General features: G+C 40.3%; 2 protein-coding genes across 3 annotated transcripts; both read right to left on the bottom strand.

Moving 5' to 3' along the window:
• Positions 1-94: 94 nt before the first annotated feature.
• jakmip1 (janus kinase and microtubule interacting protein 1) lies at positions 95-23,725 on the bottom strand. 2 transcript variants are annotated; one of them, XM_085425468.1, is made up of 23 exons: positions 23,187-23,725; positions 15,309-15,622; positions 14,459-14,791; positions 13,830-13,991; positions 11,876-12,088; positions 11,071-11,184; positions 10,688-10,834; positions 10,282-10,452; positions 9,032-9,091; positions 7,615-7,743; positions 7,278-7,406; positions 7,030-7,113; positions 6,059-6,121; positions 5,090-5,188; positions 4,167-4,268; positions 4,000-4,053; positions 3,853-3,918; positions 3,108-3,176; positions 2,833-2,910; positions 1,682-1,891; positions 535-600; positions 315-391; positions 95-219 (listed from the first exon to the last, which is right to left on the bottom strand). In XM_085425468.1, the coding sequence occupies exons 2-22, from the start codon at positions 15,462-15,464 to the stop codon at positions 341-343; spliced, it is 2,556 nt and encodes an 851-aa protein (XP_085281594.1). In that variant the 5' UTR covers positions 15,465-15,622; positions 23,187-23,725; the 3' UTR covers positions 95-219; positions 315-340. The 2 variants fall into 2 exon arrangements, with proteins under 2 accessions (XP_085281594.1, XP_085281584.1); XM_085425458.1 differs by having other exon boundaries at positions 6,922-7,113.
• Positions 7,615-8,619, bottom strand: LOC146677730 (uncharacterized). Its single transcript, XM_085425480.1, has 2 exons — positions 8,088-8,619; positions 7,615-7,743 (listed from the first exon to the last, which is right to left on the bottom strand). Exons 1-2 carry the CDS (start codon positions 8,194-8,196, stop codon positions 7,712-7,714), a joined length of 141 nt encoding a protein of 46 aa, XP_085281606.1. The 5' UTR covers positions 8,197-8,619; the 3' UTR covers positions 7,615-7,711.
• Positions 23,726-25,558: the final 1,833 nt, after the last annotated feature.

Raw genomic sequence — 25,558 nt, forward strand, 5'->3', positions numbered from 1 at the left:
CAGGGATCACTATAACAGATGTTACTTATAAATAAATCTCACTTTCTTCTCATGTATATCTGGTTATTTATTAAATTTTCAAATATGTTTGCATTCCAGTCTTCTGCAAAAGTGCACATTTATCAAAAAGGCCATAAGGTTTAGTTGAACTGTCTACAAATGCATAAAAAACAATTAGGTTTTATCTCATCTTCGCTCGCCACCACAGCACCTTAACACCTAAGAAAAAGAAAAGAAAATTTGAACTCTTTCCTAAGAATTATTGGCAGGCATCAAAACTGTGCCGAATTCTAGTATTATACAGTTACTTCTACCTGATGTGGGTCCATGGGCATTTTCATTAAGGCCAAAGAATAAATGCTAAAGAGAAAAATAAAAAGAGGAACAAAAACTAAAGGAACACAAGAGGTTTAATCAACAGGTGAGGAAAGAGAGAGAAGAAAAAAGTGACAAAAAGTTTAGAAAACACCACCGCACAGAAGATGTCATTGATACCTTGCACTAATAAAAAACAAGTCAAATTTGAGTGTGTACCTTTTCCTCTATTTCCTTTATTTGTCTCTTTTGCAAGTCAATCCTGTCCTCCAGCTCTCTTATTCTCTGCAACAAAAAGACAGAAGTGGTTAGCTCGTGGCCACGCGAAACACATCTGATTGATTCTGACACAATCATTTCCTCAGGTGCAACAACATTTCATTTCATTTCTTTATTTATTTCACACATGGTTCAACAGTTAAGTTAGGCTGCTATCAATCTATTCCTGCAGACACTCCAAATAGTCTTCTGACTTTCCCATCATGCCATACTGTCTCCATGGCAGCTGTTGGAATGAGCTGCCATGGCAACTGAAGAGCAGATTTAACAGTGACACTGTTTGAGACTTAAAAGCTGAGTGGCTTCATCAGTGACTCGGTTCTTTGTTCCTAACATATTAGTTTAAATAGCTTTCCACTGTGAGTGCTCACTATACAGTACATAAATACAACTGAGGCAGGCAGGCATATTTTAAAACAAATACATGACATTTTGAAGTTAATATCTTGTGCAGCAAATCAAATTGAGGTTGAGGTGAATGCTCCAGTTAAATATCACTTCTTAACTACAGAGAAATTGGAACGAGTGTTAATAAAAGCCACACTGTGGGGACTTTTTAAGTGAGCATAATTCTCAGAGTTATTATTGTAAAATATATCACAAATTAAATCAGATGCATTTCTCGGACCTGCAAACATGTTGATTTCTAATCGGTTCAGTAGTTTGAGCATATTAATTAGTAGATACATTAAAAATGTGCAGTAAGTACGGTTAGAGGATATTTTGTTAGTGAGTTAGAGTACATGTAGTGTCATGTAGTCAATGGATAACACAATGCCAAAAGCCATGGGTGTAAAGTATCGAAAGGGCTGCTGAGTGGAGGGATACTGAAGGTGTCAGGGTATTCAGATCACAATGAAACACACAAACACTCACACAAATCCAAGGTCATTCTGTCTCATCTTTCCACTCACCCACTTTTACATATGCACTTACAGATAGAGTTACAGGTAGCACGTACAGGGATACTGCATCTTTTTCAAAGCACCAGAGATCTGGTGGGGTTAAAAGTTCCAGACAGGTACCAGGGGTCAGATTCAGGGAGGGCAGGACTCAACAACCTGACTGGGTTTGTTTTGAGCCTTACCTGCTGGGCCTGCTGTAGGAGCTCCATGCGCTCCTGTAAGATTTGACTGTCATACTGCCGGCTCTGCCGGAGAATCTGACGCCGCAGCTTGTCCACGGCTAGCCTCAGCTCCTCCCTCTGCCTGTCTGTCAGCGACTCAGCCACCGCCTGGCATGCCGGCTGCTCCTGCTGCAGAGCGCTATACAGCGTGGCCTCCAACTCCTCGATCCTCTGCACAGCCAGCCACATATACACGCATACATGTATACACCCACACACACACACACACACACACGGACGTGCACATGCACATGCAGGAACACACACAGGCATGCACAAGCACAAACAAGGGAATACACATATGCACACAAACACACAGACACATACACACAACACTGTGACCATGGCAGATATGGGGAACACTTTTCCACTTTACATTGAGGGCTATTCAACCTTGGTTTTTACATGGTCACTTGATTTGGTTAACAACACAAACTGTGCTTTTCTTTACACATTGTTCAAACAACAAATTCCAAGTAAGAACCAAGATCAGCCCAACACAATATCAAGTGGGACTATAAACACAAAGCAACACCAAAACTGACCAAGTAAAATGGTTAGAATTATATGGCGAATGATCTAAGTGTTAACTTCTGTTATCTGGCTACAGTCTAGTTAAATCAGTGGAAGTGGAGAATGCTTTAAGATTCATGCTTTAAAAATATATAATTAAAACCTTATTATTAAACTCACTCTTTTAACTTTCTCCTGAGCAACTTTAAATAGGATATTCATAAATGAATCATATCATACTTTCTCAAATCAAGAGAGAGTAAATCTGATCGAGGTTTAGGTCATAAACAAGTGGCCACGTATCCCGGCCAACTGAGTGGCTAAGATTATTAAAATAATTTAGACTTCAGTGGTAAAAGATGCAGTATCCCAACACAATGTAGCAAATTTTACCTTGATGGAGCATGTTGCATTTGTGATGGTTAACAGGGTCCTAGATGTTTATCTCATGCTGAAATGATAATGCTGCACCCCTGCATTCCTGAATTACTTTATCATCAGCCATTGTAAGTAAAATATACACAATGGTAAGCAGTAGATATGTCTGTGTTCATATGCAGGTAAAAGCACGCTGTGTATTATTGCTCCAAGCTTCGTACCATGTAGGCTTGGTCCAAGGCCTGCTTCCTGTAGTCCAACTCCTCCTCAAGGAATCCTTTCTGCTTACTAAACAGCTCCTGCAATAAGATGTTATAATCTATAATGCAGGGCTTGGTAGAAGGTAGCATGTTGTACATAGTAGTATAGTTATAATTACGTATTAGTCTTGATAAGTTCTTTGACATAATAACAACAGGAGACTATAATATTAACACGTTGCTTTGAATATGTTGTAGAAAGCTGAATTTTATGCATTTGTAGATAACTTTCTCACCTTGTCATTTTCCAAGTCGATCATCTTCTGCGTGAGGGCAGCCTCAGTGCTGTCTATCTGCTTCAACCACTGCAGATGAAGACACAGAAAGGTGTGGGATTCACATTTTGCTTCTATAAGATTAATCTAAATTAAACAAAAAATGAGTTAAATGAAATCCGTCTTTATCTTCTTCTTTTGCCTCTCTCACCCCTTCTCTAGCATCTTCTTCTGTTGCACTGAGCTTCTGCATATCCTCCTTTACCACCTCCATGACTCTTCTATGTGGTCATTCTCATTTATTTCGTGCCTGGCAGCTCGATCTTTATCATCCTTTTGTCCAATATATCAATCTGCACATGTCCAAACCAACTCAAGTTTGCCACTCTTACGGTGTCTTCCAATCATACATCATAGCAGAGCTCACAACAGTCTGTTTTACTCTTGCTGCTATTCTTCTCTCACAAATCACCCCTGACACTCAACTCCACCCACAACACCCTATCTGCACTCTCTCCTTCACCTTGTGCACTGTCCATTGCTCGGGATGTTTAACCCAGCCAAGGGGTGTGGCACAAACCAATGTACTCTTAGTGCCAGCCCCATGCCTGGATAAACGGGGAGGGTTGCATCAGTGAGGGCATCCAGCATTAAATCCTTGCTATATCAAATATGCAGGCTTGAATGAAATGGCTTTGCTGTGGTAACAGGGTGTTATAGCAATGTTTGTCCACTGTGTGTCAGAAAAGAGAAACTTTCCACTCACCTTTTCACAGAGTGAGATCACAGTCCCTGCTTGGATCACAGCCACCTGCTCTTCATTTCTGAGATTCTTTAGAAAATACAACATTGACAAAGACTCATTAGAAATTTTAAGACTAAAGTGATTTTTTTACAGTGGGTTCGAACTCACCCCATTATCTCCCAGAATATCCAACTTCTTCATCAGTTCAGGAATGATTACATCCTGCAAAAACCCCCAAACTAAATCATCAAGGCTGTTATATTAACTGTGCAGGTACTCAAGAAAGCATTTAGAAGAAAGGTTCTAGTTTGTTTGTTTTTTACTAGTGCATTCACCTTGACTCCCTCCTGGTGGCAGTAGACTTGCAGGGCACTGCTACTGTTCTCAGGGAACGCAGACATGTGGAGATTGAGGGCAGGTGATCTGCGTTCCCTTTCCTATGTATGCAAACAATGTGTTAATATTCACACATAATGTCAGCTATGCAATTATTCATTGTACCACGGGCAGTTCTGATCAACAAAAAGAAAAATAAATGGTGGTGTAAGTCAATGACACTATGCAAAATGGCAGGGAATGAGGGATTTACTTACATGACAATGACAACATGATCAGGATCTGCCAAAGGAGGGCGGTGAAAACCGATGGAAAAGGGGTCAAAGAAACCAAGCCAACAGAATAACATGCTGAAACTCTAAATTAAGCCAGTGACGTGTCATTTCCCAACATTGAGATACAACTGCTATTTAAACTGATGGAGAGTGGACTCCATCAGGGTGATGGGACTTTAGAAATAAAAAATATCATCTTAATAGTATGGTATGCAAATTCTTATTTTTTTTAAAAAAGGAAACAAAAGCATAATTCCATGGGATCCGTCCTCATTTTGTTCATATACATCAACTTTCAAATTGTGAAAAATACAACAACAGAAAATTGGGATATGCATGCAAAAATGAGACAAAATGAAGAAAAATGGGAGTGGATGGTGAACTTAAATATATTTTTATTTACTTAAAAATTATATTCTTGACAAAACATTTCTTCATTGACAAAAATATTCAATTTCAGTAAAGGGTAAAGTACACAGCTGCCATGCAAAACAAGGAAACACAGATGCATACAGTGAAGAACTGAGCAGTGTGTTTAAGGCTATGTCTGTCTGTCTGATGAGTCACTGTATATAGGTCTTGCGTCTGGAGCTGAGATTGTTGTTGTCACCTCCTGGTGACAGTATGATGTTGGCACAGTCTCTTACTTCCAGTTCAAGGACTCTGAATTCCAGCAGCTCATTTTGGTCCCGAGCATCCTGAACCTCAGCCTGCAGCCGGGACTCCGCCTGCTGCAGCGCACTCATCTGCAAACACAACAGATTCGTTACACATACTAAACACTATGAAATGTTTCAAAGTCTTGTTTGTAAATATTGAGGACAGTGTCCAAGATGCCAAAAGTCTGTTCACCGTGCACAATATGTAATAGACTGTATAAAGAAGATGGACAAAGCCACTCTAGCTGCAATGCTTTGTCAGTTTCTTGCAATTTTGAAACCATATATAAAAATTGTGAGTGAATCTGACTGTGAAACTGAGAGACACTGCACACTTGTACTGGCATCAATCAAATAGGCCCACTCTTACAAATAATATGTTTGAGGCTTCTTTTTTATTTTAATGTGGGCCAAAGTTTTGCAAAAGAACATAATTTTATATTAAAATAATTACCTAGTGATTAAGTCCATAACATCATCTGGAAATTGTTAACTTAGATCACTGATCAAGGGAGCTGAGGGTTATTTCCAATCGACTTCTATAAAGCCTGACTTATTTTTTGAGCCAAAGGATCTGCCCCCTCCTGGCCATTAGACAGAATGCAGACTTAAGGAACTGCATTGACTTTGCTTTCTGTGTCTATAACTACAAACTTTACAGCACATCTTTACAGCTGTTACTCTCGTGCATACATTTTAAATTGTGTATTTACTTTTAGTTATCTTATAAATGTTATCAATTTTTTAATCAACTGAGAGTTACATAGATAATTATCTTTTAAACAGCTACATTAACTAACTCTGTCACTATTTTCTCAGTAAAAGTTTTTATTCTGCTTATGTTTATACAAAATATAACGTTTTCAGAGGTGGTTAATAAAGAACACATCTGATCATGAAAATCAGGTATTACAACTAGTACTGAATGCCTTGATATAGAAGGCTAATCTAATGTACCTTCTCACGCAGTTCCTGGTTGGTCCTGAGCAAGTACTGCTTCTCCTCTACCCACTTTGAATCCTGCCATAACAACCAAACACAACATGAGCGAGAAATGACACTGGCAGGAACAGAAGAAGATTTAAAGGATCTGCAATGACATAGTGTGATGAACAAAACTCCCATCCCTCAAACTTGCAGCTTAAAAGACACAAGCAAATGCAAAACAGACACAAAAAAGATAGCACAGGGTGGCAGGAGCACAAGTTTATTGATGCAGACAAATGAAGCCAAATCAGATAACCAAAGCAAAAGAGCTGCAATCACAGGCAACAAGAGTTCACAGCAACATGAGGACCAAATGGCAATCTGAGATGAAAAACAGCAGCAAAGCGAGTCAGAATACCAGCTGGATCAAGCCACAGGCAACATGCAGTAACTCAATGAAATGCTTCACAAAAAAGTAAACAAAGTGTCCTGATATGAACTCGGCATGATAAATTCAGTGATTCTCTCACTACTTTCTTTAAGCAAAAAAAAGCCAGAGGCTTTCCCACTACACATCCAGTGGTTTGGCTTACTTCTCAGACCAAGATGCCTTTCGTACACATCAAATAACCAAAATCAAGTTGTATTAAGTGAGTATTTTCATGTTTTAACAGAAAGTTATATACTACCACATGAAAATCTTATGTGTTAATCTATACAAAGCTAAAATGAATCAAGGTGGTTGAAGTGTTTAATCTGTAATGAGTAACTCAGACACAAGTATTTAAAATAAAACACCATCATCGGTAAGGGCAGAGGGTGAAGGAGAGAATGCAGGCACAGCACTGACATCACACATGCAGGAAGTGACATCACAGGAATCTGCGGCAGACCTGGTCAGCAAAGCGCCAGCCAAGGAGCACAGCAGCCAGACAGACATGCAGGAGGCCCAGTGAGAGCAGGACCAGTGAGCTTCTGTCCCCATCCACTGTCTTTATTACCTGCCCCCGCTCAGCCAGGGCCTTCTCCAGATCCACGATCTTTGCCTGGCAGCTGCTGAGCTCCACCTGCAGCTGCTCACGGGTCTGTGGGCGGGAAAATGAGCCATCAGAGACTTAAATCCAAGTACAAAAGGAATGAATAGAGCAGACTGAGAAAACCATAATGAGGATCTATGCTCTAAATATTTTCTTGAATTGGAAGTTAGACTTGTACGTAGCACATTTGGAAGGTGGCAGCAGATACGAACCCTGGCCTCCCTCTCTGCATCCAGAGACCCCCCAGTCTGCTCCTGCAGGAGAGCGTAGGCCCGCTGAAGAGCCTGGTACTCTCTAGTGAGCTGACGAAAACGAAGCTCTGACTCCTCACGGGAAATGCTCTGTGATATCAAAGAGCGAATGTGTCAAATTAACACATAAAGCTTCACCCTTTACTTTTTCATAATCACATATATTAATCTGCAAATTACTGTTAACGTTCCATCTTACTTTCTTCTGATTTATTAACCCAAGATTTATTTTCCACATCTTGCAGCTGTTTAAGATGTTAAGATATTTCTTTCAGTGGATACAAAAGGACTTTCCTACCTCTTCCAAGTCCTCCTCTGGAGTTGCAGGCGTGCGGTCAGTGAGGTCAGTGTTATAAGAGGTCAGTGAGGAGGTTTCAGAGTCTATCGACTCCTCATCAAATCCAAAATATGTCTCCACAACATGCCTCTGCAGAGAGCAGTGGAGGGGGGAAAAGGGTTAAATCAACCTCAGATCTACACATATGTTATTCTGCGTATCAGCAGTTGGAAACAAAAACAATTATTATCCAGAACTATACTGCATCTGATTTCAGCTTAGGAAACTTTTAAACCAATATTTATGTCATCAAACCCAAAAGAAATCCAATTACTTTTGCAAAGTAAGAGGAAAAATTACTAAAAGTTCAAACTTGTTAAATCTAGACACGGTCATTCAGTCAGTAATCTCATTTTAAAAAACTTAGACTGAATGACCGCACTGACTGTTTACTTTTTTTTGCTTTTAACTTTTCCAGACTCCAAAGTGCTTACCATCATGTTTATAAGTCATTTCCTGGCAACCAGAGAAATAAAGGCAGACCAGGGCACACAGGCAAATGAAAGAAGAGAAATAGAGGATAAAGAGGATGTACTCTGTCATGTTGTTGCCAGGCCAAAAAGTAAACTACAAATAATATCTTAAATATACATCTATCATATCTTCAAAAACACCAGCAGATCTAAAAACTGAAGTGCAGCCCATAAAGTACAACAGCTTTTTTTGTCACTCCTAAACAAAATCTAAAAAGCCGACAACAAAGCCTCTGGTTACAATCAAACTCCTACGAAAAAAAATGGTCAGTGTCTGGGTTTGTCCTAAAAAGGAAAGCCAAATTTCCAGGTGCAAGTCCAAAAGCCAAGCTGCTGTGCCCCAATTCAGTGCTGAACCTGCCAAGCTAACAAACTGGTTCCAGGAGGAGGAGGAAGAAAATAAATGTCATGCATCTACAAACTCCTCCTCCTAGCAACATCGCAGACTCTAAAATGTCCCCTGATGTATTAGCCCAAACATGCACACACAAGTACTTAGCAATTATTTCTTTCAAACTCTGTCACCTCAGCCAATTAGATATTGTCATCCCTTTAATCCCTTTGGCACAGATAAAAGCATGAAATGCTGCATACAGCTTGCAGTTTCTGTGATGCATGTCCAGTCTCTAGTAACACTATCTTATAAAGAACAAAAGTATACTCACATAAAAAAAAAATCTATAATAAAAAAACCCCAAAACAAATAATTCTCAACTAGCTGCGTGTGTGCTCACTGTGATGGTCCCAGCAGTGAGGGATGGTGTCATAATTGTCCCCTGAGCCCAATTAAACACAAACACACAAGTGAAAACAATGCTCAAGGGTCAGTCAACCACAGATAGGGAAGTTGCTTAGTTACACACCACTGGATTAACAGATGTGTAAAAACACTGATGAAAACTCACTTTCGGCAGCTTGAAAGGTTTCTTCCTGTTCTTTTTGCTCATCACCAATCGATCACGTTCCTAAGGACACAACAGATGAACATTTTTAAATTCTGACCTTTAAGAGAGCAATCGGAGGCATCTGTGGTGGCACGGGATTCACATTCATCAATCAAAACGTTACCTGCCATCAGCATAAAATGTTTTGTTCAGCAGAGTCTAATTTAGTTACATTTCTTTTCTATATTTCAAATTAAATAAAGTCACAGCATTAAACTGTAAATTCAAGAATTTAGCAGCTTCTAATAACTCAAGCTGTCAGACTGACAGTGTCAGTGAATGTAAAGAAGATAAGAGGGGAAACATAGGCAAAAACTAAAGACTAGGCCATTCTTCTCAAGGTTTTTTGTTTTTTTAAAAAACAAACAAACATATAACCATTGATCCTTCTGACATGTATAAGACATGTATAAGACATGTATGCTCCCCTGATCCAGAGGGGTCAAAAACGCAGAGAGAAGCACAACTTCAGTGTTAGTACTGTCACAATAAACGTCCCCCTTCTAGCCATGGCAATGCAGATGATTTTATTATGTATTTGTATATTGTTATTGGCACACTTAAAAAAATCCACTGACATATTACAGATAAAATATCAAGACAGAAACCTCTATACGCTTCCAGTGAAGTACACACATGAAAAATCATATTATCATTTGCAGAGCCAGAACTGTTTGCTGATTTGTTGGCCTCGGCACTCAATACAGGCCGATTAATTTAAAAAGTAAAGACGGGACAGAAGAGCAATGTGGAGTGCTGATGTTGCAGTTTGGACACCAGAGGGCAAGTTGACTGTGGGAAATAAAAATGCTTGGAACAGGTTTAACATAGCAACCAGATGATCCAAACAGAACAAGCAGAGCTTAAATGAGTAAATAAATAACTACACATAAGAAATATTATGTAAATCTGTTCATGTTTCGTGTGTCTGAAAGAAAAAGAAAAAAAGATTTTCAGCTGATATAATGGAATATACGATTTTAAATCACTGAATATCAATATTGTTACTTCTCTTAATACTCCTGCATTTGTCGGGGCCTATTATGCCTACAATAATAATCTTTTGCCATAATGTATTGCCAATACATTAAGAGATATTATAGTGAGAGCTATCTAAAAACATCTAACAGACGAGCTGACAGAGTAATGTTATCTGAGTATATACTGTTGTATGACCTTATGTGTTAACAGTCATGTAACCCTGTCCTGACCTGCGTGAGCTCATCAATGATGCCGCGTTGCTCAGCAACTTGCAGCTTGAGGAACTCTACTTCCTGTTCCTCATGGGCGTGGGTCAGGTCGGTCAGGGAGCTTGGTCGCTTCATCTGGGCCTGAACAGACTGCTGCTGTGATGGTGGCCGAGAGGAGGAAGCTTTCTCCTTCTGCAGGAGGGAAACAGATGGACTAATTATTTTTCATGCTATTCATCAAATGACCAGCAGAGGTCCTCTTTCCTTCAGAGAGCCCTAAAAACCATAAAACGTCTTGAATAGACTAGATAAAACTATAATATCTACTACATCCTATTACTACTTTTTGATTTTATCTTCGGGTTAAAAAAAGAGGGAGTTAAGAGTCATCAGCAGATGTTTAGGAAGACATGTTGGTTGCACTTACCATCTCAGCATTCTCACGGCTCAGGTTCTTGAGTTTCTCCTCCATGCGCTGCAGTGTTTGCAGGAGGTCATCATTTTTCTTGGACAGCCGCTTATTCTTCTCAAACATGGGCTTCATTTGGCTCTCTGCCTCTCGCACCCGTTTCAACTGAACAGAGGAAGGAAACAGGGAGGGGGGACATTGTAATCTTAAGTGTCGCCACAGAATTTCCATCTTAACTAGGACAGTCAACATCAACAGTGAGGAAGTTAGGAAATATTCGGATTCAGGTTTATTCGACATCCATACTCTTCATGGTGTCTAAACTTATGCGAATTATAATTTAAAAAATGTCTGCATGTATAATTGTATGTTTATAATGACTGCACGCGTGTTTTTCTCACTAGTTCATTCCTCTCATCGGCCAGTAGTGCATTTCTGTCCTCCAGTTTCCTGATGACTGAGTGGAGCTCTGCAATCTTCAACTGGAACCTCCTCATGTCACGCTCCTCCACCTCCTGTGAAGCCGTGGGGAGAGGAGAAGAGGAGGAGGAAGACAACAACTGAAAAAGGGAGTACATGCAGGCAGGCATGCAGGTAATGGAGACGGACAGTAAAAAGGAGGTGATGGCAAGAAAGATGATTTGGCTGTTCACAGAGTGAATGTGTATGTGAAGTACAGTAACCATGTGATTTATGAACTGGTAAATTGACTGGTACTTAAATAATGCCTTTCTAGTCAGATGAGCACTCAAAGCACTATCTACTGCATCTCTCATGCACCCAGTCACACATTTATACAGCGCTGTTTATATATAATGTTTGTCTGTAAAGACAACTTAAGTATTCCTTCAAAATTGATTTTGTGGCGTTGGCTGGAATCAGGAAAAAGCTGCATAAACAACAACGTATATTAAATTCTCCATGTACGGCTCACGGATTCACAGATGTGCCAATTTCAATTTTTAACTCTATGGCATCTGTTATTAATATCAATATTATCAATTGCACTACAAAATCACTATTCCACTGTGATTTTTTTTTTATCACTTATTTTTCTTTAAAAGCTCCTCACCAGAAATACCTCACATTGTGCTTACTTTGTATTAAAATTTGTAATATAAAATATAATATAAAATATCTGTAAATATGGGAAACTTTCGGAACATATAAAAATATCTTAAGCATAAAATACTGACACTTGTATACCTGGTTGTTGAGCAAGTCTGGGTTTTCTCCTAGTCCAGGCACCACTTCTCTCTTCGGGCTGCCATGGTTGTGTCTCTCGGCCTCTCGTACCTGACCCAGCTGCTCATCCAGGGCTTCCTTTTGGAGCTGAAGCTTCTGGGCATAGCCAGCCTGTAACCCCAGCTCCCTCTCCAGAGCGCACACCACCCGGTCCTTTGCCTTCAACTCATCCATCTAAAGGAGTGAAACAGAACTAGATTATAGCCATTATAAGGAGTTAGTAAATAGGTTTTACGTCTAACCGAAGTCCTTAATATTTTATTTTTAAGACCTTTTCCAGTCTTTTCTTTTTCTATTACTCATGTTATTTATTTTTATTTTACTAGTTTATTAATGTTTTTTTTCTGTTTACACTTTATTGTCCCTCCACTGCGGTTATGCCAGAATGAATCAAAAGGGGAACCCTCTCACTCACCACACATCACAAACTCATATGTAAACCACCTCTCAACTCTCATTTATCATCTTTATCTAAGCAGCTGGAGTCCATCTCTTGTCTTATTCTGTCTGGTCTTATTTTTCAAAATAAAGCACTGAAAATATTGTTCTTATTGTCTACAAAAGTGCAGAGATTTCTGAGAAGCAGCAGAAAACTCCGATTCGATTAAATCTAAATCTAATCATTTCACTCGTTTCACCTCCAATATGTGAATATTAGTTCATATGTACAATGTTTTTCTTTATAATTTATGTATGTACATTGTGCACAGCTTCAGTGTAAGATGGCGTTTGCTGAAGACTAACAATGTTTTAGCTTTTATAACACTCTGCTTTAGGTTTGATTAATTTATAAGCCTCTGTTCTTGCTCTGCATTCATGCAACCCCTCCTGACAGCTGTTACCACCTCTACTTCCCTCCGTATTTTGTTCTTTAACGCCGGTATTTCCTGCACCGCCTGCTCTCCATCAATAAGCCGTGCTTTACTCTTTGAGTTTCCTCACTCAAGCATTCCTTTACTAACAACAATGCCTGTTACTGTAGCCCTCCTGTATGTAATAGGGTAAATCAGTAACTGCAGCAGGTACACAGACATTTATACTTGCAGATAGCACCACATGGTCAAGACAGACATTGTGGCAATTAGCGCCTAACCTTCATGCTACATCAGTGAGATAAGCCCCGAGCTGGAAGTGAACTTCAGTAGAAGGAAACCAATCTGTATAATCTGTGTGTGGGTGTGTGAGTGTGTGTGTGTGTAGGTGTGTGAGTGTGTGTGTCATTCAAATATGATCTGGACAGACAGGGACTACAGCGTTAACAGCTGCTGGGTTCGTGAAGCTAATCTATCTCAGGCATAACATGCTTAGTTTATGATGCAGTGTAAGATGTGTCTGCTTATTGCACACAGTACACCTCCCTGTTTTTGCACTTCACTAATAGTTAGCTCCTTGTGATGCACATAAAGAGGCACGTTTAATCTCCAACTATAAAATCAGTGATAACAGGGAGGGCTATTACACTTTTAATGCCCCAATAACACTTTCTTAATTAGCTTCTTAGCAACAGAGCACAACATAAACCTCTATTTACCTGAAAAAAAAGTTTAAGCTTAAGTAAAGGTAGATTTTTGTGCCTGTGTGTCTTTAAACCAACAGGATTTAAAAACAGTGAGGAAAGTTGTGAGATTTGGCCTGGTGAGGCCAATCTGCTCTGATTTTTTAGTATTTAATACTTAAGGGTGATTATTTATTGCTTATTTAATTAGGAATAATGGAGTTATTTGATTAATATTGGGCTTTGTGATTATGATATTGCCAATTGAAATTCAATTTAAAGTTAAACTTAATTCATCTTGGCTTGACAGTTAAGTGGATTCTGATAAATGTCTTTTAGAAAATACTTTTTGTATTGATTATCAGTCATCTAAAAATGAGGGTACACAGTATCGTGGCTTCCAGCTTTATGTGTTCTCACCAGCCGGCGGATGTCTTTCTCACAGTCGCGTTTAATGCGGTGCACCTCGTCCTGGTGCTGTTGGTAGGCTGTGCGGAGATCAGCTGCTTTGGCTTTATCAGCCTGAAGAGCGTTTGCAAGAGCCTCTTCGGCTTGCTTCCGAGCCATTTTCTGCTCCTGAATCTGAAATGGCCCGATGCACACATTTTAATATTTATATACACAAAAACAAAAACAACAAAAAGAACATCAGCTGTGCATTTGTAAATACTTGCCCTTGTCCTATTAATAAGTTTAATGACAGATCTAGGTAGGCTACAGTGAAACAATAGGTTGGCAACAGGCTTTTCCACCCTGCTTCCTGTTTTTCAGGACCAAACTACAAAAGTGTGCATAGTCCCACAAAAACACACACACACACACACACACACACACACACACACACACACACACACACACACACACACACACACACACACACACACACACACACAAAGGGTATTTAAACACAAAGTGCACTCGAAAATCAAGTCTGCAATACTCATTTTACAACTTTGTTAGATCAACATATACCCTATACATGTTCTACTTTCCACAATCTGACATGTGAAAAAGTTATACTTGTCACCCCTGTACCTACTAAAACCTACCTCCTGCTGGAGCTTTATTCTCTCCCCATCAAAGGCTCTCCTGGCTTCCTCCCTAGCCTCTGCAAGAAGGGCATTTTTGAGCTTGTCAGCAGCTCCATCTCTCAGTGCATTCACAAGACCCTGCAGCCTCTGAACCTCAGTATCCCGGATCTTGATTGTTCTGGCCAGCTCGGCTTCATGCTGCCGTGCCAGAGTCTCCCGTATGGCAGCGATTTCACGTAGCTTTTCTTCATGGAGTTTGGCACGCAGGTCAGTGAGTGCTACGGCATGCTTGTGTTGCTCAAGTTCGCGAGCCTGCCGCTGCTCTTGGAGCCGCTCGCGGAGTTTGCATACCTGATAGAAGGACATAATGCAGAATATAGATTAGAGTACCCCTGACAAGTAACCATCAGTATTTACATAAAGTTTGTCCTGACTCTATTGTGCATATTTCCATATTTTTACTCTAAGTCCTGGCAGACTAAAACAAACTAGCCATGAGGGATGGAGAGATGAGCACAGAGAGGAGGTTTGTGTGTCAGTGAGCAGACTGGAGTAATAAACTGCCCGGAGACCTTTTTTTAAGAAAAAGAAAAAAAAAGAAGTATATGTATTCTGTTGCTTCACAGCAACAGAATAGTCAAACTGCACGCTAGGTAACCCTACTGTCCTATTAGAGATATTGCTTCTTTATAAGTGTGCTTACATGCTTTTAAACATTGGTTGCAAATAATTTATAAATAAAACTGGCAACCATTTCTATCCTGTTTCTGCTGAGTTGATAAAATAGGAGACGACTTCTCAACCACATTTATTAACTTTAAACGCATGTTCTCAGCTTCTTCCACCTCCTCTTCTTCCTCACCCTCACCTTCCCACGCTCCTGCTGTAGCTCTATCTGAAGGTCCATGATCTTGCTCCTCAGTTCCTCATTGGTGGCCGGCACCGAATCAGCCATCACCTCCGATTTCTCCGGCTTCCGTCCCTTCTTAGACGGTTGAGCCGATGGGGGTGTGGTTGATGACATAGCACTCTAGCCGCCCAGTCGGGACGGACATAGAGTGCAGGGTGTGATAAAATTGAGGAGAAAATCAGTCGCTGCTCCTCCTCCCTACAAGGCCCTGCATCATCATCATCATCATCGGGACGTCTACATTGTTGCTAAAGCTTGCAGAGAGTTTCTACCTGAGAGAGAGACAGACAGACAAGCAGAGAGGGGAAAAAAAAAGGTTGAGTCAGGGTTAAAATCTGGGTTACACAGAACTACAATACTCCGGGGCCAAGCAACCAAATAATGACGCAATATAGCCTGGGGAACACAAACTATTTTGGGGACTAACATTTGCACTCTCCTCTGCCACCCTTTTCTCTCCAACATATACACATGGGCCATTTATCACCATCCTGGGCTGCAGTCCCTGGGCTGTACTTAGCAGCTCCACAGTGCATGAAAAAGTGTCTGGCTATCAAAGTTTTAGCATCTCACAGTAGCCTTCTTCCTTTCTGTAGATTAAGAAATCTCTTCTTTGCTTTCACGAGTCTTCAGGCTGCAGATCCCATAAATCTTTCCTACCTGTTCTAAACTAATGACATATCACTACTTTTTTATCACTAAGATGACAATTAGCCAAACACTCACACAGTGCTCTAATGGAGTTACAATTCACTAATTTCACCTCGTCCATGTCTGCCTTTCTATTGCTTTCTTCTTGTCTTCCCATTATTGAATAGATTATTGTTTTAAGCAGATATCTTCATGTTGTCTTGCCAAATATAGGCAGAAGCTGCTTGCATTACTGTCATTTGATTCCTCCGCTATATTCACAGCACAATATAAGAGCAACATTTGCCTCAAAGTCTCCTTTTACTCCCTAAACATACAGGATATATTAGAATAGGGCAGTCACTAACATTGTTTTCTGATTACAGGAGCCACAATGTCACATCTTGATTGAAAATGTGATTATTAAATAATCAAATTAGCTTTTCAAATCAAATATCACCTTTGGCTAAACAGCAAAAAAGCGAGGCATACAGAAATAAACACCAACGAATTTTAATTAACGACTGAATATCTCTTATACTCCTACTCACTAAGCAAGGCCAGGTTATGATAGCAGCTATTTTATTTGCATATTTTGTTACAGATGTGTTACAGTGGCACACATCCTCTGAGCTGAAAGCGGACTCCTCTAATCTCTTCTCAGAGTGGATTGTAACCCAGTAACCTTCCAGTCATTCTGCTAACTATTAAATAAATAATGCAACAATGAGGAAGCTGGAGCATTAAGACCGCAGGTGCCTCCATCTTTCTCTACATACACATTGCCACGCATTCATACAACATACACAGATGGCAGAAATAGTTACCAAGGCAACACTTGCTCTCAAAAACGCCTCTCATAGCAAAGGATGATGGGAAGAAGGAGCCTCACGGTGGATGTGAAAAGCATACAGTTCATTATTTGTGTAGAAGCTTCAGATTTAAAAAAGAAAAAGAAAAAAAAGAATACATAAGTGCATACATGGTATTGTTATCTGGTTGCATCTTTGAGACGAGGTTGACTGAGAGACAGAAATGCGTCGATGCTGGAGGGCGAGGAAGCTTTCCTCCACATGAATTTTTACACAGTGTGCACAGTTGAATGCTGGGAACCAGTGGGGGCAGGGAGAGAAGGGAAACGGAATAACAGAGAAAAGGTGGAAGATATAACCTACAGTAGAGGTAAAGCAGTAAAACAGGAAGGAAATTGCATACTTCTACAAAAGAAAACTAGCTCTTACCCAACTCCCCTCTGTCCCCTTAAACTCCCCACCCCCTCTTCATCTATCCAGACTTACATAAAGGCATGGCAATGTTACTGATCTCACACTTATTCACACAGACAGAGAAAGCAATAGAGGGAGGTCATTCACAGACAGAGTCTTAAACTGAACAATTAGGGACAGATACAGCTGACACATATTCACACAGCCACCAAAAGTCCTCTACCCCATTCACAATAGTAACAAACGGGTATTTATTTGCAGTAGCGCAACAGACAACTGACACACATGCAAGTGAGGTGGAAACATGCACATATAATTTATGTGCAGTTTATGTGCAACAACAATAAATGGCTTCAGCACACTTTCTACTGTTTTCAGCATGTTTATGCATGTCAGTGTTGTTATCAAAAACCAGGTGTGCCACAGCTGAAATGGCTGAGAGGCATGACATATGGTTTCCCTGTTTTTTTCTTCTTATTCTAAGGAAGCACAGATAGACCCATAAGCACATATCACACTTGACTGTTCGTGTACACTGAGTTAGTGCAAACAGGAAGCCAAGGGTTTGTTGCTTGTCAAAAATACTACAGAGGAAGAAGCACACGACATAAAGTGAGATCAGAGATTTCTTTGCCTCGATCAATGATGAGATGAGATTGCATAACGTCATAGCAGCAGAAAACACAGATCTACTTATCTGCCGCTTTATTAGGTACATTTTGCTAGTACTGCACTGTACCCCTTCTGGCTTCAGAAATGCATTCATTTTTTGTGGTATAGATTCAACAAGCTGCCAGAAGCATTCCTCAGAGAATTTGGTCCATATTGGCATGATAGATCACACAGTTGCTGTAGATTTGGTAGCTAAACATCCATGATGTGAATCTCATGTTCCAGGACATCCCAAAGGTGCCGTATTAGATTGAAATCTGGTGACAGCGGAGGCCATATGAATACAGTGAACTAACTGTTCAAGAAACACGATAATGTTTGATTAGAGCTATGTGACATGGCGTGTTTTTAGTGTGCCATCATGTTGTTATGCTGGAAGCCATCAGAAGATGGGTGCACTGTGGTCATAAAGGGATTGACATGGTCAGCAACAATTTTCAGATAGCCTGTTGGATTAAAACAGTACTCAGCTGGTAGTAAGGGGCCCAAAGTGTGCCAAGAAAATATCCCTCACACCATTATACAACCATCGTTGAATCTTTCATACAAGGGACGATAGAGCCATGCTTTCATGTTGTTTATGGTAACCTGAATGTTGCAGTGGAAATCAAGATTCATGAGAACAGGCAATGTTTTTCTAATCTTCTAATGTCCACCTTTAGTGAGCCAAAAACTCTAACCTCTTGATCTTAAGGAGCACCAGCCAATCCCAGAGGAAATTATGTAAAGACTACATGGTTTGGTCTTCTTCTTCTGTAGTACATATGCTTCAAAATTCAATGTGTTCTGCATTCATGCTCTTCATCACACCTTGCTTGTAACAAGGAGTTATTTGACTTCTATCAGCTATCAGCTTTAAAGCAGTCTGACTATTCTCCTCTGACGTTTGACAATAACAAGCCATTTTCGCCCAGAGGACTGCTGCTCACTGGATATTTTCTGAGCCATTCTTTGTAAACGCTGTCTGGGAAAATCCCAGCAGATTAGCAGTTTCTGAAATACTCAGACCAGCCTGTCTGACACCAACAATCATGCTATTTGATGTTTGCATTGAACAGGTGTTCCTTTAAAAAAGTGTCTGTGAGTGTAGACTGGGGAGCATTGAAAACAAAATATGGGGATATGTTATAGTGGCACTGAGAGTATTTTTAAATAGTAAAGAATTACCCACACATGGAATAACTAAAAGTTTGTGACCACAGATATGGTATTTTATATTGTTTTTGTGACTCACACAACTCAGGAAATGCAGGAAAAAAAACAGGCATCTCTGCTCAGAATTTCCAAAGGTCTGATGAACATGGTTGATGTAATAATAAACCATAAAGTGTACCTAATAAGTTGAGTATGTATCTTACAAATACTAAGCCAAGATTTCACCTGAGTCTAAAATATTTGTGCAGCAACTACAAGACATCTGCCACCCACAGTTCCCACAAAGCCTTCTGGAGCCACATCATGTTCCCAAGCTGGCAGCCAGGCGCTAAATCTCAAAGTTTTATAGATCATTGAAAGCCAGGAATGTTTTATGTGAAACTGGAAAATTTTATAGTGGCACCGAGAAGCTAAGAACCACCTTTAATGTTCGCAGGAGCAAACAAAAACCAGCAAAGATCGTAGACCTTAAATTACCTCGTCCACTCTAAGTGTAAACTGTTTGTGTAGCTTACACTGAGATGGAAAAGGAAGCAAAACCCTTCAACAAGACAATTCACCAGACAAAATTAACAGATTTGTCTTCAACATCTATATTTAGCTAATATAAACCCACATTCATTCTGAATAAAAATGTCACTATGACTCATGACTTCAATCATAAGTCATATTTTGCAACACGTTATATAAACTGAACAATAAATCAACATAAAACTACCTTCAAGGCCTTTTTAAGTGCAGTGAATGTGGCTCTGAGATCATCATCTTGAGCTAAATCACTATACTATAACTGCAAAAAGAAAAAAATTCCAAATGAGGAAATATGTTTTAGATTGTAAGATAATAAAATAAAAAGTAAATAAAATTAAACCTGTGTGACATGCCAAAACTTTGCAGCATCATCTTTTGGGTGAAGGGATTACCCTTATTAATTTTTATGTGTGTTGTTGTGTCACTAATTATCTTCTTCTCTCTAATTACCTGCTTTATAGCTCCCAGTGACTTTGTTAGAGTTACATTTGACTTAACCCATCCATTTAAAGCAGTGGTTCTCAAACTGTGGGGTGGGCCCCCCTGGTGGGATGTGGAGCCACTCCAGGTAAGGTGAGGATGATTACGGAAAAAAAATATGGAATTAACTGTTGAATTGAGAGTGGCAGAGTTTTCATTGTTGCCATATTGGCTTTTTTTTAAAAAATGGATGAGAGGGAGCAGTTCTGACTGAAAACTGCTCACTCGTTGACTGGTCAGCAAGTCGTCAGCCAATGAACCATGGATAATACTCTTTTTTCAAACAGTATGAGCAAGATTTACAAACAGACATAATTTTTAATTAAACATGACCCCAAATGAGTAACTGATTCTTTAGTTTTCCCATAGACTTGTATACAACAAGAAGTTCTTTTTGCAACCCCAGCTAACGCCATCTGGTGGCCTTCAGATAGAATGCAGGTTTGAAGCACTTCCGCAATAGCGTCTTTTTTCTTTTTCAGCCGAAAGCTATGCCTGTGTTTTATACCATCCATGGCCTTAACTCTTTTCAACTTCTGAGGTCAGGTATGCCAGAAAAAGTTTGAGAACCACAGGTTTAAAAGAAGTGTTTGGATTCCTTGGTGCATATTTGCCTTACACATGTAAGACTGCTTTGGTCTGAAATCTGGGCGAGACATAAACTCAGTCAGGTTATGTCTGGTGTAAAATCTGTGCCAAATCACACATGTGGCTCCATCCGCTGTGGTGACCCCAGGGGAAATAAGAGAGGAGCGGAAAGTACTTAGTGCAATAAAGCTGTTCTCAACTGCCATATGAAAAACTAAGGTTGCAGACATATACAATTGTTTTAACATACTAATGACTTCACAACTGTTTCTTTTGCATTAATCATTGAATTTGTTGCAATTACAGCTCGGGAGCCAATCATAATATCAGTGGTTCAATCTCAATCCCAGGTGTCAAAGTGTCCTTTGCCAAGATACGAAACCCCAATTTGTTCCCAATTCATCCTTTCTAGTGTCAGTGTGCACCTGACAGATAAAAAGCACGTATAGTGAAGTGCTGTATGCATGAATGTGTAACAGTAATGCACTTTAATAGTTAACTTTTTACTTGAGCAGACATTCTGAATGGACACAAGCTTATTACACACTAACAGATGAATCTACTCAAAGCCAGACAGATCACACTTGCCTACCGAGGGTTAAACATTAAGTACACTTTACAGCAACATAAAGGCCCAATAAGTACATAAGCAAATAGGAGCTCAAACACTGACTCCTTGTTCCTCTTTCCAAGTTTAAAAAAAAAAATCAACACTGAGGGTGTGGCCAGGCTAATATACTGTATCTTATTTACACTGCATATTGGTTACAACACCTAGGCCTATACACAGACACACACACAGAAACAAGCCTCCTCACTGCAGTCATCAGCAGAGTGTAGACTGTCAGAACAAGGCTGGCCATGATCCAGACACCCCTCCACAGTCTGCACACACACACACACGCACACCCTCTGTGTATCTTAAGATACTGTGTATCTTAAGTGAATCTTAAGATACACAGTAAAGATCCCATCGAGAGGCCGAGTAACCCAGCCAAGAGCAACACTAGTGGAGCATATGACCTAAAAACTACTATGCCAGGAGAATGACTACAAGTTACTGACCCCAATGACTAGTCAACCCAAACACACAAACAATAGTCTCTCTCTCACTGTGTCACATACACACACATTGTACTGCTGGTTTATTGCACAGGCTCTGGTCTTTGGTGTTTATTAATGTGTTAACATAGTCGTAATTATCATTGCTGAAAGCTTTCAGCCTCTCTGTGTACCTCTATGAGTATGTATGCTTTTGCATGCATGGTTGCGCTTTAGCAGTGATACCCTCATCCCGCTCCAGACCGGCATTGCAACACAATAAGAATGAGGAAAGTGCAGCAGATAAGGAAAGAGAGCGTTATACACATGAGAATAACAGAGCACTGGGATTATTCTGGTAGCAGGCTGTCACTCAGCACATTACACTGAGGAAGGCAGAGATATGGAGAAAGCAATAGGATTATGAATGAAGTATTAGTGTACAAATTAAGTTATAGAAAGGGAAGGAAAGAGAGGGGGAAACAGTGACGTACACTGGGGTCCCAGGAAATGTAATTGCTAAATCTGACAGAGCAGACCAAAATATCAGTAGACAGATCTGTATTTTGCAATATGATGATACTTTAATTCCACTTTTTTGGGCTCAGTTAAGCAGCTCATAAGGGAGGCATCACAATGTGGATCCCTGCTTTTGATCAAACACAAGTGAGTGTGCAACACATGCTGGGTGTCCACTCGGGCAAATTTACGAGCCTCTGGGGCCGCCTGCTACAGCAGCAGCAGCAAAACTGTTATGACAGACAGAGCCTGAGAAACACAACATGCATGGTAGTGGGCTGCCTGGGCAGAGGAATATGCCGGAGATGATGGTCTAATGCGATGTCGCCGGCCCTCTAATGAGCTGTCAAATAGGAGATTAAAGGGTAGACTACCGCCGGGTGGGAGGGTTTTTACACTGCTGAAAACCTGTTTGTCCGGCTAGCCAACCACACCCCACGGCGAGAGGCTGCTGCTGCTGCTGCAGCAGCATCATCATCATCATCCTCCGGCCAGGACGGCTGTCCTTGCACTCAGAGCTGCACGGTGTTATGTGTTGATGTTTTTTCAGCAAACACGGCCACGATGCTCTTGTGCTGGTGTGACCACAAACTAATCTGGTCTAAATATTTCACCAGAGGCCTCTCTTGTTCCGGGAAGATAATGTAACAGCTCTGATGATATGAAGGGGGGGCAGCAAAAACAGTTGAATGTTAATCGCCCGTTATCATCGAGGTTCACGCTTCCTCTTTGGCTAGCTGGCAGAGTGGGACAGCTGTGTCATATCGGTTCAGCATTCAACCACAAACACAATATTCACATCTCCACAAGAAGCTTGATAGTTACTGTCGGCAGGCTGAACTCACATCGAAAGCCAGAAATGATGAGGTCCAGACGGTGCCTCTCTATCCGTTACTGCTGCACCGTTAGCGGATGTGTCACAGGAGCTAGCCGCCTGTCAGTCAACAAACCACACGCTAGAAGTTCCCCGGCTTTGCAAAGCGAACAAACTCACCTGAAATAGGAGGTCAACGGCGGTCACAAGTGGCCCGAGGCTTGTGAACGTCTCTGCCCAATCTGCTTCACATGCAGGAAGGGAGGCTGGGCTTCGCTTCGCTGTGGAGGGCTCAATGAACTCACCTCTCCCGCCTCCTCAACACCCCGGGCTCCGCTAACTGCCGACAGCCGACCCCTTTAGAAACTTTCCTCCCCGGATATCAGATATTTTAGAGCAGCTAACGCGAAGGCTGAAGCTTCGTAATAACATGACTCTCATCAGCTCCAGCCTCTTCTTGCGCTGCACGTTGACATTTTCCTCCACGCCCACACGCACATACACACACGTTAGAACGCGCGCGCTACGTCATCCGCTCCTGTGCATTTCATCCACATGACTGAATTATTAAATAAATAAATGAAACGATTCCAGTGCCGTGAACATATGTGTGTGTGTGTGTGTGTGTGTGTGTGTGTGTGTGTGTGTGTGTGTGTGTGTGTGTGTGTGTGTGTGAGGAGGGCGGCGTCGCCGGTAGCGTGATAGTAGCGCGACACCTGACTGCGTGTTCAAGAATGACACTGCGCGCGGTAATTGCGTGGACTTGTACGTCCATGCGCAGCCGGTGTTCAGGAGCCTGACTGACGCAGGGTGGTGTCGGGAACGTGCAGTGTCCTGTACAAACTGGCTCTACTTTGTCTTTATAAGGCGGATGTGACTCGTGCGCTTTAATCCTGGGAACTGATTTACAAACACAAGTATTTAACAAACATATTCTCTATTTACCATAGCAATGTATCGTGCTGAAACAAGCCCCTATCTTTGCATAACTGGTTTTGAAAAGGTCCTTCTCAAGAAAGATATCTGTTCCCTATCACTTCCAAATATTACTCTGTGATCTTTTTTAATGCTACTCCCCCCGGGATCACGATAATTTATGTGCCTGTATGCTCCAAGAAATAATAATAATAACATGACTCCTGCACTTTTTGAACAGGATGTGGTTCAGCTATAAGATCTGTGTTCTTATAACTGCCGCAATTACCACACTCAACACATTAATGGCAACGCCTAACCTTTGATTTTATGTACTCATGTTCATTTCACATTTGCTGAAAGCACATTAGCCACGTTTAAAACATCTCACTCTGCTAAATTACTTGCGGGTCGGTCCACGTAGCACGTGAGATCCAGCCACATTTGCAACCAGCACTTCTAAATACAGGAAGGTTTACTTGGAATGTGCTAAGTGATGCATCTTGGGGGGGTGACCTTAATTAATTATTTATAAAATATTATTATTTATATTTGATTGTTGAGTTAGCGAATTGATTTCCTTTATTGTGCTACTGTTCAGTTAAGGTGAAATATTGAAAATAAGCTCGATAGGTTATTGTTTTTTGTTTCTCCTCTGTTTCAAAGTTGGTCTGATCAGCCTGCACCAAAGTTCCCCTTTGCTCTCTGTTTGGTAAGATTTTGGTCAGTTTGAGCAGTTAGTCTGTTACATAATTACCCTGTGTTGTCATTACAACTTGAATTTAGTCTTTATCTGACCTCTTTTTAAAATCCCCTGTTATTTTACTGATATATATAAATATATATAAAATTTGTACTTGATTGAGTTATTAAAGCTTTTCAGATAAAGATGATTTTTTCACTATTTCTTATGATTTGACCAGGTGTTTAATGAAAATACAAACATGGACAGTGATACAATGTTCATATTTTTTATAATTTTCATACCACTAGTGTTTAAAATCAAGTAATCAAGATGTTTTTTAACCTTTAATTAGAGCCTTAACAAAACAAAAAAATACTTTAGCTGCCAGTACTGACATTTTTTTCCCATTTCACAGGCTCAAAAGCACAATTGATGAGAACCATTGACCAACAGACATTTTTACAACAATGGGTTGCCTGTTTCTTTGGTATTTCATGACAAATTGGCGAGATAAGAGCTCAAGAGATGGTTCCAAGTGTTAAATATTAAAGTGGTTGCTGGTAAATGGACCACAGAGGTGGATGCATGTGTGAATGCAGTGGGAGGGGGAAAAAGATCTATTTGATGTTTTTGAATTTTTTTTTTAAAAGAAGTCATGCTTTGTTAAGCTCAACAAAAACCCAAAAATCCAACTAAAGTTGATGACAACCTCATGAGTTGTGGATTTATAAAAAGAAAACAGTCCACTCTTCAATCACATCTTGACTTACTGACGTGACTCTATTCAAAGTTTCCATTGCACAGCCCAAACATCTGAGCTTAATACCACACACAGACTCAATGTGCATTTCTTTAACGTTTCATCATGTTAGCAAAGTTATAGTATCACATTAATGGTTAATTTAATTTATACTTTTTAATTTGTAAATTGAAATTCTGCCAAGACAAATAT

This window comes from Rhamphochromis longiceps, linkage group LG2 (assembly GCF_057381845.1).
Source record: "Rhamphochromis longiceps isolate RC_006_pf linkage group LG2, R_longiceps_female_GT1.1, whole genome shotgun sequence".
Classification (NCBI taxonomy): Eukaryota; Metazoa; Chordata; class Actinopteri; order Cichliformes; family Cichlidae; genus Rhamphochromis; species Rhamphochromis longiceps.